At 48.5% G+C, this 17,328-nt stretch overlaps 1 protein-coding gene across 1 annotated transcript; it reads left to right on the top strand.

The window, feature by feature from the left end:
* The first annotated feature begins 662 nt into the window (after positions 1-662).
* LOC116952631 (profilin-2-like) lies at positions 663-14,623 on the top strand. Its single transcript, XM_032972204.2, has 3 exons — positions 663-1,247; positions 8,944-9,136; positions 11,006-14,623. Exons 1-3 carry the CDS (start codon positions 1,122-1,124, stop codon positions 11,101-11,103), a joined length of 417 nt encoding a protein of 138 aa, XP_032828095.1. The 5' UTR covers positions 663-1,121; the 3' UTR covers positions 11,104-14,623.
* The last annotated feature ends 2,705 nt before the right edge of the window (positions 14,624-17,328 follow it).

Genomic DNA, 17,328 nt, shown 5'->3' with positions numbered 1-17,328 from the left:
GGTGGGGAGGGGCTGGTCACCCCGTGGTGCCCTTATAAAACTCAACGTTTAACCTACTCACGCCGGCCTGTGCCCGCCCTCACAGTCGGGCATGTTTGCGGAATACACCACGTGGTGCCGCCGTTGACCCTGGCCATTGACCGAGCAACCCAACGTTCCTACCAGCTCCCTCCACAGGAATGTGTTTGAAAACTCATCTCTTTAGAACTGCTGTTTTGGTTTATCCTTCCCACACACATCCTCCGATTAGCACATACGGTGCGAAGGAAGTTCAACATACTACTATACACGATGTACATGCACTACGATGCGCACACGCGATACACTACACTATACACTACACCACTATACTACATTGAAAACTCATCTCTTTAGAACTGCCGTTTTAGTTTGTTGTTCTTCCCCCGCACCTCCTCCTACGATTAGCAGCACGGCTGCCTATGTAGGGCGCGAAAGAAGTTCCACGTGCGCCGTCGGGGCACACACACACAGAGAGAGAGACAGAGAGAGCTTGTGGCCAGGCTGCAACCCGCTTGGCTTCTGTGGCCGGCACGAGACATCGGAAATGGGCGGTGGTGGTGGGGGGGGGGAGCAGTAAGGCCGCCACCGATTGGCCGAGCCGCTTCACGCGCTCTCAACCAACGGCCGCGCGGCTTGCTGGCGCCGCTTCCGGTCATCATAAAAGCCGCGGACTCTGGCCCAGCGGCACCATCGCGGGTTTTGTGTTTGCTGGAGACGGCGCCTCCGGTCGTTAACCTTCGCCTCGTTTAACTTGCAGCCGCCGGTGGTCACCCGTCGCGCCGTTGTTAACGCGTTAAGGGAAACTGCGCCCGCCGGTTTTGCCGACTCGCCGTCGTGGTGAATCACGGAGGCGATCGCCTTGACAGCGGCGGCATAGGCAGCGGAGTCGAGGGTGCTGCTGGGTGGTGGTGGTGGTGGTGGGGCGAAGCGAGAGCATCATTTGTGAAAATAATTGTTTTGTTTGAGCGAGAGAGAAATTTGTAAAGCTGCCTCCCGTTGAGGGTAAGGCAGGTAGGCGGATCGGGGATTTTGGTAGCGTGAGCTCCTTGAGGCCCGGAGAGAAGGCACGGCGGAGAGCGAGGACAGACAGCGGTACAACAATGTCGGCGTGGCAGCCATACATCGACAACCTGATGGCCGACAAAACGTGCCAGAACGCGACGATCGTGGGATGTCAGACCCGGAGCGTCTGGGCCTCCACGCCGGGACCCTTCGCCAGCATCTCGGTGCGGACAACGTGGAGGGAGATTGGGGGGGCGGGGGGTCCATGATTGTGTGGTCGTCGTCGTGATGATGGTTGATGTTCAATGTTAGCGGTAGTAAAGTCATTATTTTTTTACTCCACATGCATTTGGGTGCGATGACGGGGGATATCGTGTGGTTATGTTGATGACGATCAGCATTTGGAGTAGAATCGTCAGCAAACGTAGCATCACTAACGCCATCAGCAGCCGGGGTAGCAGGAGAGTTGGTGTACGGTGCTTTTCCCGCAAGATTTTGCCGTCTTTTCTTGGATTTTCTGTTTGCACATCGTCACATAGTCACTTTAAGATGTTTTCTTGTTCATGTTTTTTGTTTGTTGCGGTTGCACCCGATTCAAGAGCCGAATGGCTCGTAGGGCTATACCAAGTAAATGAAACTGAAATCTCCACTCGGATCACGGTTTCAAGGGAGGGATCATGGCCAGGATCGTGATGATCGTCAGCAATAGCATCACTTGCAGTGGCAGTAGAAACATCAATCATCTACGTCTCCATCTCATAACCACCACGGCCTCTTGTCAGCAGTACCAGCCTCTTAATCCATTCGTCTCCCATCTTCCTCATCAGAGGCATCTTCTCGTTTTCATTTCGCCAGCATCATCAGGCGCATGATCAGCAAGAGTCTTTGATTCTTTTCAATCCATTCTTACCTTGATTATGCATCTCCTCTCTACCTCATTTCTTGAATGTTCAACTTTTTCTCTTTTCGTCATCCCATCTTTCTTCCATCTCGGCTCCACCTTTTCAGTTTCCGCTTCGGAATCTTCCTCCTCGCCTCATTACAATCGGTGCAAGGAATGAGCTGCGTTCGTGTGTTGGGAGGGGGTTGCCCTCTGTGTCTCCCGACTTTCCACATCAACTATTCCCTTTCCACCTCATCTCGTACGTCAATCTTGGACCTTTGCTCTCGTTCCCTCCAATTCGGCCTCATTCTTCCCCTCCATCTCGGGTGTCCAAGACGTTGTGACCCCCCCCCATCCTCCCATCGCCGATCACTGCACTGGGCGTGAAGACCCGTTGTGTTTAGCAGTTCCACGTTTTGATATGTTATTGGCTTTTTTATATAACATCCTTAGCTTATTTCACTTTGTTTCATTTTAACAAAAGTATTTGTGCTTGTACTCACTCTTTTTACTTGAGCTCCATTGTCCATCTGCGCATTTTAAATGCTGTAATGGCTATAAATGGTTACTTGTTCATACAGCATTTAGACTTTGAAGTGTGTTTCCAATTGTAAATTCCTTCAATAACTTATCTATAATTTGAGCAATTTTACAGTACATTTTATTTTAGTCTTGTGCCCCATTCACTCGTGTATCACCTGCAATTGCCTTGCTCTGGTCCAATATTTAATGTCACATTTCATCGACACTAATCTCTCCGTTATCTTAATTTCTAACTCGTGGGTTTACAATGGCATGCATAAATACGATGTGTACGGCTGCACAACACTGCATTGAACATTTGACAATGCTTGCATTTCAAGGATAATACAACGTAAAGTGATTTTTATTTTATTGAAACTTATTCATTTTACTACATCGGTAATACTTGGTCTTAATCGGTAGTTAAATCATAACGCAGAGGGAGCAAGGGTTGTTAATTTGGCACACCGGGATAGGGCCCAGGCATCCCCATCCGCTTGCTTGTCGGCTGTGTGCATTGCAACAAAGACTTTAATCCATCGAGTCGATGACACATTCACATTTTACTTTAACATTCCTTGCTCGCGTATTCTGTTTCCGCTGTTGCTCATGATGATGATGTCGATGATGATGATGCTGCTGATGATGATGATGATCATAGTGTGTGGCCTGTAACGGAACTGCGTGAGTGTGCAGAATTTACCACGGGAGCCCGCTTTTCTTAAAACCCCGTTTGAAAAACAGCCACAATGGCAGGATTGATTGGAATGCACTGTACGGTTACATAGCGTATCCTGAACCGCATGGCTATACACTTCGCGCACAGTACACACGAGGTGTTTAAGTAGGGTTGGTGAGTTTCTAATCGCACGAGACTTGTCGTTATTTTTTTAATTTGTGGGTTATAGGGTCATTTTTAAAACGACGTGTTTTTTAATTTAACAAATGCACGGGGATGATTTTGCAAAACAACTATTAAACACTCGACTAATTCCTGTGACTAACATCACCCGGGTTGCGCTAAATCTGGGATGCAAAGCGGGGCTTGGCCTGGAAAAACGCTTGAATAGGCGACCCTCCCCCATGCATAAAAGATGTGTTTTAGGCTACTGCTGGGCTACGTTGTCAGCAGAGATCCATGAAGCACAATTGTTGTACCGTACCGCCACGGTGCCAGCGTCCTGTGTCGCCCAGCTTCAACTCGCTCTGACCAGCGCGGTGAAGTATGGTCAAATATTCCGGCACGACGCGGGGGAGGAGGGGGGTTTACATAGGCCGTAACTATGTCGGCGGTGCGTGCATACAGTATATATATACAGTCTATAAAACCAAGGCACGTGGACGCCTCTCCACGCCACCCTCCATGAATACAGTGGTACATTTAGTCTCAACGTGCTTCTGCCACCACTTTAACAGTGCGCGACTACTTATGGCATGTTATTGACGAGGCGTGTACGTGTATTATTATTTATGTAATTTGATATAATTTCTTAGAATCGTATATGTATGTACATGGGATAGCCCATTTTGCCAGGCCGCTACTGGATGAGGGCCCCCCCCTGTACCTTGGGGGTTTTGACCGTGCTTTACCGCGCGGGTAGTACGTGTTGGTTGTAAACTAAAACTATAAGCTGTTTTTTAAACTAAATTATTTTTAATTGACCAAGTTAGACCCACTGAGCTATATAGTTATTTTAGAAGCGACCTGGCCACACATGATAGCTCGACGCAGTGTCTTGTGGAAATGTATAGCAGCCAAATACTCTGAACGCGTGACGTTGATTCTAAATGTGGAGGGAAAAACCGGAGGACCCGAAGAAAAATCCACTCGACCACGGGGAGAGAGAAAGACACGCAAACTCCAAACATAGAGCAGGCGTCAGGGTCGGGGTCGAACCCACAGCCTCCTAAGATACCAGTGGAGGTAGTTTACATCTTACAGTCACCATGATGATGGTGAAAGAGAGACACGCAAACTCCAAACATAGATCAGGCGTCAGGGTCGGGGTCGAACCCACAGCCTCCTAAGATACCAGTGGAGGTAGTTAACATCTCAGTCACCATGATGATGGTGAAAGAGACACGCAAACTCCAAACATACAGCAGGCGTCAGGGTCGGGGTCGAACCCACAGCCTCCTAAGATACCAGTGGAGGTAGTTAACATCCTCGCCGCCGTGATTGTGGCAGACAGCATAGGGGGGTAGACTGCAGCGAGGGATCTTTCTGTACTGCTCTGCTGCCCAATAGCAGCAAGCGTGTTGTTGTCCATGGTAGTCACCCATTTAAGCACTGTCCAGGCTTGACTCTGCTTAGCATCTGAGCTGTAGCCATGGGCCAAATAGCTGTCACCACAGTCTAAATAAGAAGTATATAACAGGCCACACGACTGTTGAGGCTCACTCAAGTCGAAACCCATCCAGTTTCTCTGCTGAAAATTGTCTGGGCCAAAGGCCGAAAGGCTGATGACCCTTAACTGTTGTATCTTTACATGGTAAAACGTACACTTGTATTTTACCACCCCATAACCTTTCAAGGTAGAGTGCTGTATAACAGTACCATAGTGTATTTTCATCGCTGCAAGGGTTAAGTATGGGCAGTCTAAAAAAGTACCCATAGTTGTACTCTACTGACATGCACCCTGAGCCTTCAACCCGCATTGACCGGCTGGGTGAAGTATAACACAAGCCCCTTGTCCAGCTGAGACTTGACAAAGGGCTCTCTACACGTGCATTTCATTAATGAAAGAAATCTTAACACCACCCATTCACTAGTCGACTGATCGTACCTTTCACTGTACAGTACAAAGCGACAGATTTGTATGTGTGATGCGTTTGCATTATCGTCCACGTGTAGCTAGATAACTCGTGATGCTGATGGGGAGGGGGGGTGGTGGAGAGGATGTGATAGGGGCGATGTCTTTGTTGGAGGTGGTGTTGACGATTATCTAAACTGGTCCTGGGCCTCTCCTAGGTCGACTTGGCCTCAAATGAGTACCTGGTGCGATGTGTAAACATCGCCATTAGGTGGGGTTGCTTGTCTTTGGTAATGATGTGGTTGTGGAGATGATGTGCCGAGTGTACTGAGATTGGGGGGGTGCTGGGAGCGAGTTTGAACGCGCGAGGCGTGTTCGCGACATCGCGTTGTGGCGTCATCTCCCGGCCCTCCCAACCTCGCACCACCTCCATCCCTTTCTCCCCTCGCCTACCCCAACCCACTCGTCCTCCGTGCCATGGCCGCGCCTGCCACGCGTGCTGTTGGTGTCTGGGAGCCGAGGGGTCATCGCTGGGTAAAGAGCGACGCCCTTGGGCTGGGGAGGGAGAGGTGGGGAAAGAGAGTGAGGGAGAGGGATGGGGTTTTTTTGTAATTCATGACGAGTGAGTTACTAACGATGAGTCAACTTTTTGCTGGCGATTGTTGGTTATATTATTTATACATAACTGCTCTGGGTATGACTGAAAAAAGTGTGCATTTTATCACGGATAACAAGATGATTCACTCTAAAGTGGGGACAAATTAATCTTAGTCACATCGTTTGTGGATGGCCTATGACCAAATCACCAGAAATGCACCAATCCCATTTTAGATGTTGCATGTTGAGCACACTCGAGCCTGACTCGTGCTTGTTCTGGGTGACCACAATGCACAACAGGTTGCTATAGTAGGCTACGAGACTGCAGTGAAGTATTTTATGCAGTACTACGGACTCACGTCCCCGCCTCTCCAATTTCACCAACCCACACTCGTCAATGAGCCCCCCCCCCCACCATAGTCCGCACTGCGTGGGGAGACCCTCATCCAGAGGTTGGGCCGTACCTGTCCCTCCGTTATGTGGGTAGACTGAGCACTACGACGAGAATGTGACACTCCCACCGCTTCCACGTAATCTTCTGCACGAGATGACCACTGCGAGTCTGAATGTGAAAACAGACTTAGTAAAAGACGCCGAATTTGAACAACAGCATAATTAGGCAGTTGTGGTTCTATTCAAGATTACCGGTACATTTTTTTTGTATACTATTTTTTTCTGGTTTATTTGTAGAGTTTTGAGCCTTAATGTAAATATAGCATTAGCCTGCCATTTTGCTTGTGATTTGCATATGTTTAAAATTATTTGTGATACTTTTTTGTGCTTGTTACGTTGCTGTAAAAATCTTAATTTAATCATAGCAACGGCAAACGTGCCTCAGATTTATTGTATTCACTGGGCAGTCGATGTGCTGCGAATACGGTCACACAGCAGAGATGTATATCTTACAATGTCAAGTCCACGATAATCTTAACTGCTTTGCTAAACATTGCTATTATGTATAGCATGACTCCCATAAAAATATCTGACAAGAGTTTTTAGATAATGATAGCTCTATGTAGCTATTATCTATTAAATTAGTGCTTTGTAAATTGTTTCCTGGAGTAATTAATGCCATGAAATTTATTAACCATTATTTTCATAATTAATTAGATTATTTTATATCGTGTAACTGGCAATGTGCACTAAGCTTGTAAAGTTAGAATGATGAAAATACTTTGGGCTATGTTGGGTGAATTTCAGTCAAATAACTTTGTTAATCTTCATGTCTTGGCGGAAGTACAGCCGAAGCATGAATATGATACGATAAAACTGATACCGTTACCAAGTTATGCAAAACTGATATTGCGCTAATCGTCTTTCGGTGAAAATCAATATCCTACCGTGAAAAACGATACCTCGGCAAGCCCTACTGGCCAGGGACCCACAGCTGTCAAACCCACGCGGCCTGAAGCGCAGGGCATGCTCTTAGAGGTGTCCACGTAAGGGGCGACCGCCGGCTTCTCGTGCAGTGGCTACGGCGTTGGCGATTTAGCAGGTGCACTCATCAGAGCGGTGACCTCCCCACGTAGAAAGATTTTGTCATCCCTGCGACAAATCTGACCTGGACAGCTGGCGCCTGACATTGTCGTCCGTCACGCGCCACGTGAAATGCGCCACCGCAGAAACCTGACTGTTTATAGTCGCGTCGAATCGAGAGGTGATTGTGGCCGATGTTCTTGTTACCACGCCTCGCAAATGGATTCCTTCTGCTAGATTCCACAGCAGTTACAAGGTTGACACCTGACCCCCAAGGTCTGCACTTAGTCGTTATCGTGATAAGATTGTAAGAGGAGACCTTTGGGTTCTTCCTTTTGGTCACAAACCTCTGGGTGCCACTCGGATGCCTGTCTCGGTAACCTGCCCTCTACCCTGCACACTGTCCCACCCTTGTCAACTGCCTCTTCCTGATAACATCTACAATGCTTTCCTACCACATGAGTAATTCTGAACTTTTAAGTCGATTACCCTGTTCCTCCGCGATATTTCTAATAGCTGGTTTATAGTGAAACGGTGGCATTGATGTCTTCCTGCAGAACATCTTTTAATGAGTATTTTGTGTGTGAGGCAACCAATGTCATCCATCACAAACCGTGCAAACTATACACTGCACATTTTAAGCAATCTCGATAATCCTCCTCCGGGCACCTCATTTGCCATGCTTTTATTTGTTGATTGAGACTGATTGCTTAACTTCTGTTAGATCCCCCACCTCCTTTGCTTCCATCCAAGTTGGTGGATGGTCGACCTACACCACCGGGCCCTGAAATGAGTTCCATACATCACGAGAGAGAAGACATTCAATAAGAACGACCTGATTGGTTGCATGCTTACAAGGATGTAATTATTTCCTCAATTAAAATATACTTGCACAATATACTTGAATCAATCATGATTCTGTAGATAATTTACCATTGTTTATGCCTCGTATTCCAAAATAAGGACAGCAAAAGATAATTGATTCAAAATATAAGCTTAATGCTCATTTGTAACAATTCATTTATTTGTAGTTGGGGGGGGGGGGGGAGAGTTATATTTTTACTGTCTCTAATGTTAACTTTTTGGAGTCGCCCCCTGCCCCTTGTGAAGGTTTTATTTTGTAGAGGTGGCTAAATGGCTTTGAGGGAGGGGTCGCCACTGAACCAGCGCTGCTACAATGCTGTGTTCCAATCGGGGTCTTGGCCAGGTTGATGATATCAGCCCGGTCGTCAGTGGCTGCGCAAAAAACATCACACTTCATTTGTTTCCTTGACCCTATTTTCGGTTAAGTCCAGCCTTTAAAAATGAAAAATGTTTAAAAACATTGACTGCGATGTCTGCAACAGCACGTGTGGGAAAGTGCACCCCTAGCGCGCGTATAAAGATTGCCGCGCGAGAGTCTCTTCCGTGGACGGGCCGCTGGCACACAGGGCGATGCCTTGCTCTGTGACAGCACAACGTTGGTTGTGCTATTGCAGGTTACACCACGATATGAACAATCAGGATACAATTCGCAGTAAAGCCTTTCAATGTGAACTTGAGAAAAGTCTTAGTTTACCATGGCAAGTGAGAGATGACCGCTTATTTTCCAAACGAATTTCCATCCAAATGTAATTAGGATAAAGAGACAAAGATATTTACATCCTTGTTCATTAAATCCTGACACTGGTTGGGTGGTGTCGCTTGCAGCCGGCCGAAATTGACATGTTGCTGACCAAGGACCGTTCCTCGCTCTTCACCAACGGCATCACGCTGGCGGGACAAAAGTGCTCGGTGATTCGAGATAACCTCTTTGTGGAAACCGAGTGGACGATGGACATCCGGACCAAGAACCAGTCCGGTGGTCCCACTTACAACATCGCCGTCTCCAAGTCCAACCAAAGTGAGTGCCCACAGCAGGTTTCTCTCCGCCGTGCCGTCCGTCACGCCTCCCGTGGGATGAGCGGCGATCGGTTTCCTGAAGGCTGCTGCGTGGCAGGAAGGGGTGGGGGGCCGTGCGGTTTGTGTGTTGGCAGAATCCGCTTTAAATTGCATTTTTTTTGCTGCACAAAAAAAGATCCTTTGGTGTTTTTTTGGTTTGCAGACATTGACTGGTGCTGCCTTGACACCCCCCCCCCCCCCACAGGTCCACCAGACCCCACGAGTCTTGAGTCTGAGGGTATAATTAGCTAGTATGTTTGTATAACGTGCCGCTCGCCTAATTGGCCTGCGTTAAGTTTAATTGAGCGGGTTTCGTTTTTTAATATTGTGTAACGTATGGCGGTGTTGTCATTCCACTGCTGGATGTGGGCCTCCCCCATGCCCCTGTGGGTTCTAGGCTGTTATCTGACCCTACATCATAATGTTTCAGTGTGGGTTGATGAAAGTGGTGGTAACAAATGTGTGCATGGAAGTACTGTACAACAATGTATTTTGCTGGACTGCCCTCTGCTGCCCACCACATTAGGAGTCATATTTCATAGGGTCTTGCATAGCAAGTGTACATTAATTCCGCATGCTTTTTAATCAATGTATTTGCAGTACAGTGCTCTAACCGCTGAAAAAAATCGTCATTTTTAAAATTGGCTTATTTGACTTGCCTGGCTGCCAAACCCATAAAAAGAACCACACACTCATGCGCTAAAATTATCGGAACATTTTAAGGAAAGGGTCTACCGAAGCTTCATAGGCAGTGGCTATTGATTTCTGAAGGCATCTATAAAAAATCCTAGCTGTTAATCCTAACGCATGCCAACAACACCTCCTGTGAGAACCAATTCACCAGATGCATGCACGGTTACATTAGCGTCCACAGGTGACCTTTGAAAGCAAGATAAGGTGCTTGCGTGCCTTTTTATAAAGGGCGGCGCGGTGTCAAGACGTTAACTGCCAGGTATACAGGAGTATGTGGGTTTGATCCCGATCCTGACGCCTGTATATTTGGAGTTTGCTTGTTCTCCCCATGGTCGCATGGATTTTTCTCTGGGTCCTCCGGTTTTTCCCTCCACATTTAGAATCGACATGCGTTTCGATTATTTCACTGATATAAATTTCCACGTGGTAAGCCACTTTGTTGAGCTATATTTTGTGGCCATGATGCTTCTGAAAAAGAGTTATACAGCTCAGTGGTTCTTAGCTGGTAAAATAACTTTTTTTTATATTTATAGTTTATACCTTTTGGCGAAGTGCCTCCAAGTTATTTTGCAATCATTATTTTTTACTTATTTTTCTCAGTTTTATTCCAACTGTGCCTTCAGTGTCTTATCATGAGACAACTCGTCAATTTTGACCACTTGCAGACCAGCCCATACAACCATGCATGTTGCCTGTGGAATGAGAAACCCCAGAACTACTTCCGAGATGACCTCCAGTTGACCTCTTGTCCACGCTGGGTGCACTGCACTGTCCTTAAACAGTCTGCGATGGAGAGACGTTTATTGCATGACAGTCAAACCAAAAGTTTGGATTCTTTCGATCTGGAATGTTTCCATTGTTAGTGAAAACCCGAATGATGGGTTTTATAAAAGTCATTGGTGACTATGGCCGAGACCCTTGACTAACTACGATTGAGAACCTGCTTTCATGCCGCTTAAAACCCCGCTCTTAGTCTCCGAATCGGCGTTCGGAGCCGTCCAGCCACCACGTAAAACGTTGCCGTTTGGACGTTGTCGCGGTCTTGAGTAACGCTTGCCCAGCTCGTTTTAAAGCGGCGAGCCATATTCCTCCTCCTCGGTGTCCTCTGAACCCGCCACCGTTTGTGTGTCGCCCGCAGCGTTGGTGATCGTGGAAGCCAAAGAGGGCGTCCACGGCGGCGTCATCAACAAGAAGGTGTTCGAGATGGGGGATTACCTGAGAAAAAGCGGCTACTGATTGCTAGAGACCCCAGCCCTCCTGCCCGACGCCCACGACCCCCAAACCACCACCACAATAACGCAAGCGCGCACGTCATTCCTGCTTTTTCCCCGCTGCCTTCCCCTCCTCACGGCACCGTTCTTTCTCTCTGCCGACCTCGCACTCCGCTCCCTCCCTCCGCTTCCTCCGCTCCCCCACCCCCGCCACGTGGACCTCCTTGCTCATCTCTTCTGGTCGTCGTGGTAACTGTCATCACGTTCCCTCGGAAACGAAAACGCCCATGTGAGCGGTCGCAGGTAGCAGCGTGTTTGGTTCCCGAGCAGCTGCTGCTGCACACACTGGCGGGTAGTTTTGCATCAACCATGTCCCTCCCCCACCCTCCGCCTATTCCCCTTGCGCACCCTCGTGCCGCGATCGCTTTAGGGCCCTCGTAGTTTCCTGCCGGATCCGGTTTCGGATATAAATTCAGAAACTTGGTCTCCAGAGTTGATACATAACAGTTATTTTATTTGTTTTCTCCTCTGCGCCCATCCTCGCTCCATTTACTGGTTTAAAACACGACGCTCGATCTGAGTTGAGCCAAGTCTCACCACCTGTTGCCCACGGCTAAACACGAGCCTGCCCCAGCTTGGGGGACGCGTCCACATGCAGAGCGACGTCTGCGATGGCTGCGAGCCCGTGGCCTAGGAGGCAGGCCTTGATCCCTTGGTGCCTTCGCGGGAGGCCGTGCGGTGTTGGTTTGCGTCGCTCGCCGGCGCGGCCAGCCGGCGTAGAGATGAGTGCGTTTTCATGGGTCGACTTTGGCGATGACTTGGCGGCGCGAGGTGGAGGTGCGCCCCAGGATGGTTGCTCGTATCTCATGCCCCGTTCCTAACCACCTGGGTCATAGTCCGCACAGATTCTAAAGCAGTCCAATTAAAAAAAAAGCATGACTAGTTGTACAGCTATGCACACAATTTAGCATTTGTTTTGCCTCTCCATGCTTTTTTAAACAAAGCAGACACCTTTCTGAAGGCAAGTCCAGTGGGTAAGACCCCTGATAAGCTATTATGTGGGTTTCAGAAACTCTGTACTGTAGTTAATAATTTACTTGCATGGCTATTAAGGTTTTTTGTTCCGATCAGTGATAGATTTAGAGATGGGACACCCTGTTTCTCATAGATTTCTCTTCTTGCCTACAAACTGCTAACCTAATTCATCCCTCCCTACTCGTCTACCCCCCTCCCTTCCCTTTAACTCACCCTACTTAGTGTTATTGATTCTGTAGTTGAAACGATCACCCTCCAAAGAACAGCATATCTAACATGATTTGTAGCGACAGTCGAGCATAAGCTATCACGCCCACCAAACTTATCATACTGATTGCAAATGCTGATTTAGGGCAGTGTTTTATAACATAGATTTAAAATGACTTAACAGTTGCTGCTATGGCAACAGTTGTTGGTGTTACACAGATTGGCTTGTGTGGTTGATTCCTTAGCTTTTCAGTTCATGGAGAGAGAGAGAGAGAGGAAAAAAACACGTGCGTCGCGCAATGCAGCGTCGCTCAGAAACCTTTGGTAGAAGAATCTGTCCGGGTGTGTTGGCGTGTGCCATGCATTCACGCGGTTTTGTTCTCCGTGGGCACAGCCCTTAAGGCATTTTCACGCCCCCCCCCCCACCGCCCACCTCCATCCGACCCACAATCCCCTTCTCTCAAACAAACCCCCCCCCCCCCCCCACATGCGTAGCTTCACCCAGGTGGCAACTTCGTTGCAGGAGGACTTTTAAATTGTAATTCCCATCCAGCCAAGTCTGTCTTTGGTGCAGTATCCTTGCCGTACAACTTAAGCCCTACACTGCCCTGCCCCTCCTTGTAAGTCCCCGTTTGCTTCTGATGTACTTAACAAAAAAAAGTCCTCATAAATAATGCAGGCAACAGTGAGGTATCGCAATGCCCCCCCCCCCCCCCATTACTCTAAAAGGCTTTTCTCCCCGCGCATCAATGCCGCAGAAATGTGAATGACATGAATTCTTGGTGCAGACTACATAGCGAAATGATTACACTGTCGGAGAGTTACGTACCCGCAAATGAAGGAAGCAACACTTAGCATCACGAACGTAAACATTGAGTACACTACGAGTATTTTCCTTTTTTAGTTTGGATTAGTTTGCATGCACACCGTTGTATTTTCTTGCAGTAATCGTGCACAGAGCAGTAAGTACAATTGACTTTTTAGTTTTAGGGGAGCAGGGGAGAAGCCACTTCCACTTTTGCCTAAGCCAGAGTTAACATTCCACGCGCGGAGGAGAGCGCGCGTCCAGGGCGATGCAATTGGACGGCTGTTGTGTTTGGCCGCGTGATTGATTTTCTTTTGGTTTGAAATTTTGTCCGAACGCTGCTAGGATTTGGAAAGTTTTCTCTTTGAGCTTGAACGAAACAAAACACTTTGTACAAATTTTGAAACCTTGGACGGTGCTAGATGGTCAGATTTTAACTTTCAACATTGCTCCTCCGTGCAGGTGATGTAGTGCAGGGACTTGCAAGGGCTTTTGACGTGAAGGATTTGTTTAGAATCTCCCACCCCCCACCAAGTTAAAGACAGCCAGCAGAACCTCGCTTCCTTGTGTAAGTTTACTCGAATCTAAATAAAATTCAAACTCTGGCTTGGAATAAAAGGACATCATCCTGGTTGTGGATTGAACACTGCCGTCCGTTAACGGTCGCTTGACAAGAAAGCCCCTCGGTGTAATGCTTCTGTGACTGGCATTGTAACGCTGCGATCTTGTTACGCCTGGCTCACACTTGGGTAAAACTTGACGGAGACGGCCCGTGAAGATGACATTTTAGGAATGCCTGACAGTCGCTTATTCATCGCCACCTGTGAACGCGGTCGAACGCTCGCGTGAAACCGAACGTCGAAGTCCGTTGGCCAAAGGATGGAACGGCTGCTCCTTTAATGAACAGATCATATTGGCCCACACGCGCATGTCGCAAATCGCCACGGCGATACGTTTCTGATCGCGTCCGCTTCCTTGGGCTTTACCCGTGCTCGCGATCCGTTCTTACGACGTGACGCGCGATTTAAAAAAAAAAAAACAGCGACTGCCAGTTCACGGTTTATAGCGGAACGGCGCATCGCACGTCACCCAAGTGTGAAACAGGCTCTTAACATTTCTGACATTCGGATAATTGCGCAAACCTGAAACCAGTCAGCTGTATGTTGCTCAGTACATCGCAAGAATGGTACTTGGACTCCTTTTATCTTTTTTTTCAAAGCCACTACATTTTTCGTAAGACACTAATCTACAGCATTGCTTTGAAGTAGCATGCTCTCTCTAGTCGACCTTTGACTTGGTTTTTTTTCCGTGAAGTTTTGTTTCTGTTCTCTTTGCGGCACTTACCGAAATGTGTAATGAAGGACGTTTTTGTATTCCCAAAATGTGCTTCATGTGTTCTGTACCAACAAGCCATACAGCTGTAGTGGTTGCCATATTTGTCATACTTGTTGTACCGATATGAAGACAGACAAGGAAGAAAATAAACGCTGTTATCTCACGCGCTGTGCAGACTCGTGTTCGCTTGTAGGAATCTCTAATACAGTGTGTCCATGAAAATATATTCCATTATTAAACATAACAGTTTGAGCTAGCTCAAACTAGACACACTTGGGAGGATGAAGGTTTTATCTGACGATCCTCATTCCTCTCTAATCTCCTTCGCACGCCCACCGTGGCTTTGGCGACACACATGGTGGCATTGAGATTTCGGAGAATTCTAGATTTTCTCCAACTTCTCGTGTGTGCGAGTTTAGAATTATTTTCCTCTGTGCTGCTCAAGGTTACTTTTTCGGTTTACAAAAAAGTATAATCATAATAGTGCCGAATTTTAAATCACAGTTCAAACTGCTGTCTACTTAGTTATTTACTATTGGATGGCACCTTTTATGGACACTTTTCAGACCCCCTTTGCTGGTTGAAGCCCAACTTGGTCAGTGCAGGATGGTGAATGGGCAGCGCCCAGATACCATTCACTACGAACGTTTCCCATGGCCGGTAGTCACACTTGACTTGGGAGCGTTAAAGTGCAATGCACTATTCACTGCACCACCACCCCCCTCTACTCCCATATCCTCTTGCCTGCAGCTAAGTCAAAGATGGCTCCTGTGATGCTGGTGTGGGACATTCGTGGTTTCTCGGCTGTCTGAATTGCCCCTGCTCCAGCCGGCCTATGGTGTGTGCGTGTGTGGGGAGGGGTCGTGTAGCGGTTAGCGCTACGAACCTGGCAACCCGGGTTCCATTACCGCTCACGGCCAACACCGGTGACGATTATCTGAACCGGTCCTGGGCCTCCCCTAGGTCGACTCGGCCTCATGAGTACCTGGTGTGTTGTGTAAAAACATTACCACTGGGGAGACAAAGGCGGCCGGGCGTGGTGTTGGCCACCCACCCCCTCGTGTGCCGTGCCGGCCTTGATTGGTGCTCGCTAACAGCACTTGCCCCACCAGTCCAGGCTATACGGTGGAGCTTTGTTTTTTTGTTTTGTATATATAAAATGCAACAAAAAATCGACTAAATTATGAGAATAGCCATCAGGCTAATGGAGTACAAAGCAGAACAATTAATGAATGAGACTACAAACGAGGAAAACAAAAATTTTAAGAAACCAATTATCTCGAATCGTGACGATGCTTTTGTGCGCGTGCCATCGATGTGGCGCCTGAGTTGGATGCTCATCGCAGGCCGCTTTCAACACCGCGATCTCTGCAGCGCCAGGGCAGTGCCCTGACCTCGTCTGCAGACGATCTTTCATGCTGAAGCCCTTGCTAGGTTGCCCCGACGCGTCGACAGATTCGCTACCCCACGTGGCTTGCAAAATAATTATTTAAAAAAAGAAACTGCACAAAAAGTAATTCGCTAAGAAATATATAAAGTTGCACGGCCAGACGTCATCGCAGCACCACCAATGAAAGGCAACGGAATCATTCAATTGGCAGAAGCTTTGATACACGGTCTCATTTGTACAAGGTTTATGGGTTGGCTGCCCCACGTGTTTGTGCGTGTTGCCGTGTGGTGGTCGTGTCTGACTTTGGTGGTAGCGTGCCGACGAGGAATGAATCGCGCGGCATTTTTTGCTGAATTGTGTGCACGCGGCGGCGTGGATCTGTCATCGCCACCACCATCATCGTTCTGACCGCTTATGATTTAACGTCGCTGAAAGCGAGCCCAGTGGCGTGTGACGTCAACTTAACGCGTTGCGCTAAAACACAACGCGTACGGCGGTCGCGCAAGGCACATGCACGCACGCGTGCAACCCGGCACACTGTGATGTACATTCAAAGTGAAATGCTAAACATTGCCAATTTTAGTACTCTCACAATTGCCACACACCCTCATGAATTGTCTTGATTTTGGGAGACGCGATTCGATTCAAGGATATATTTTTAAACAGTATGTCAACAAAAGGTGTTGCATGCAGAGATCAGGTGAAATAATAATGATGCCTTGCAAGTGTCTCGAGTTCGTGCGGGGACACGGCCAAGGTTGGGTGTGTGGGGGTCACGCAGAGGACGAGAGACGACGCCCAGAGGAGGCATTCAAGAAGGGCCGCTGGCGTGGGTAGAGGGGTAGGGGATTGGCACGGGGGGAGAAGGAACCCCAACAGCAGCACAGACATTGGTGGGGAAGAGGAGAGGGGGTTTATGAAGAGAAGTGAGACAAAGGCTGCCCTTTGTCTCCCCAGTAGGGATCTCTATACACCCAACCAGATGCTCATTTGAGGCGGAGTCGACCTAGGGGAGGACCAGGACCGGTTCAGATAATCGTCACCGGTGTTGGTGGCCGTGAGCAGGAATCGATCCGCTCCGCCACCGCTCCGTTGTCATGTTTGTGCCCTCCGCAGACGATGCGCCTTGTCGCCAGGCGGAGGTCGATTTGGTTTCCGCGCCGCGTGTGTGGACGCCAATTGCCGCCCAGCTGCTGCGCCATCCACAGCTGCTGCGCCATCCACAGCTGCTGCGCCATCCACAGCTGCTCTGTCATCCACAGCTGCTGCGCCATCCACAGCTGCTCTGCCATCCACAGCTGCTGCGCCATCCACAGCTGCTGCGCCATCCACAGCTGCTCTGCCATCCACAGCTGCTGCGCCATCCACAGCTGCCGCTTGACGCGTCTCGCAAGAGCTCTGCGGGGTGGTGGTGACGTGGGGGGGGGTCCCTGGGTTGGGGTGTGGGGGTCCCTGGGTTGGGGTGTGGGGGTCCCTGG

The sequence above is a fragment of the Petromyzon marinus genome, chromosome 47 (assembly GCF_048934315.1).
Source record: "Petromyzon marinus isolate PM22_M1 ecotype Great Lakes invasive population chromosome 47, UKy_Petmar_22M1.pri1.0, whole genome shotgun sequence".
NCBI lineage: Eukaryota > Metazoa > Chordata > Hyperoartia > Petromyzontiformes > Petromyzontidae > Petromyzon > Petromyzon marinus.
This window is presented reverse-complemented; position numbering and strand designations above follow the sequence as displayed.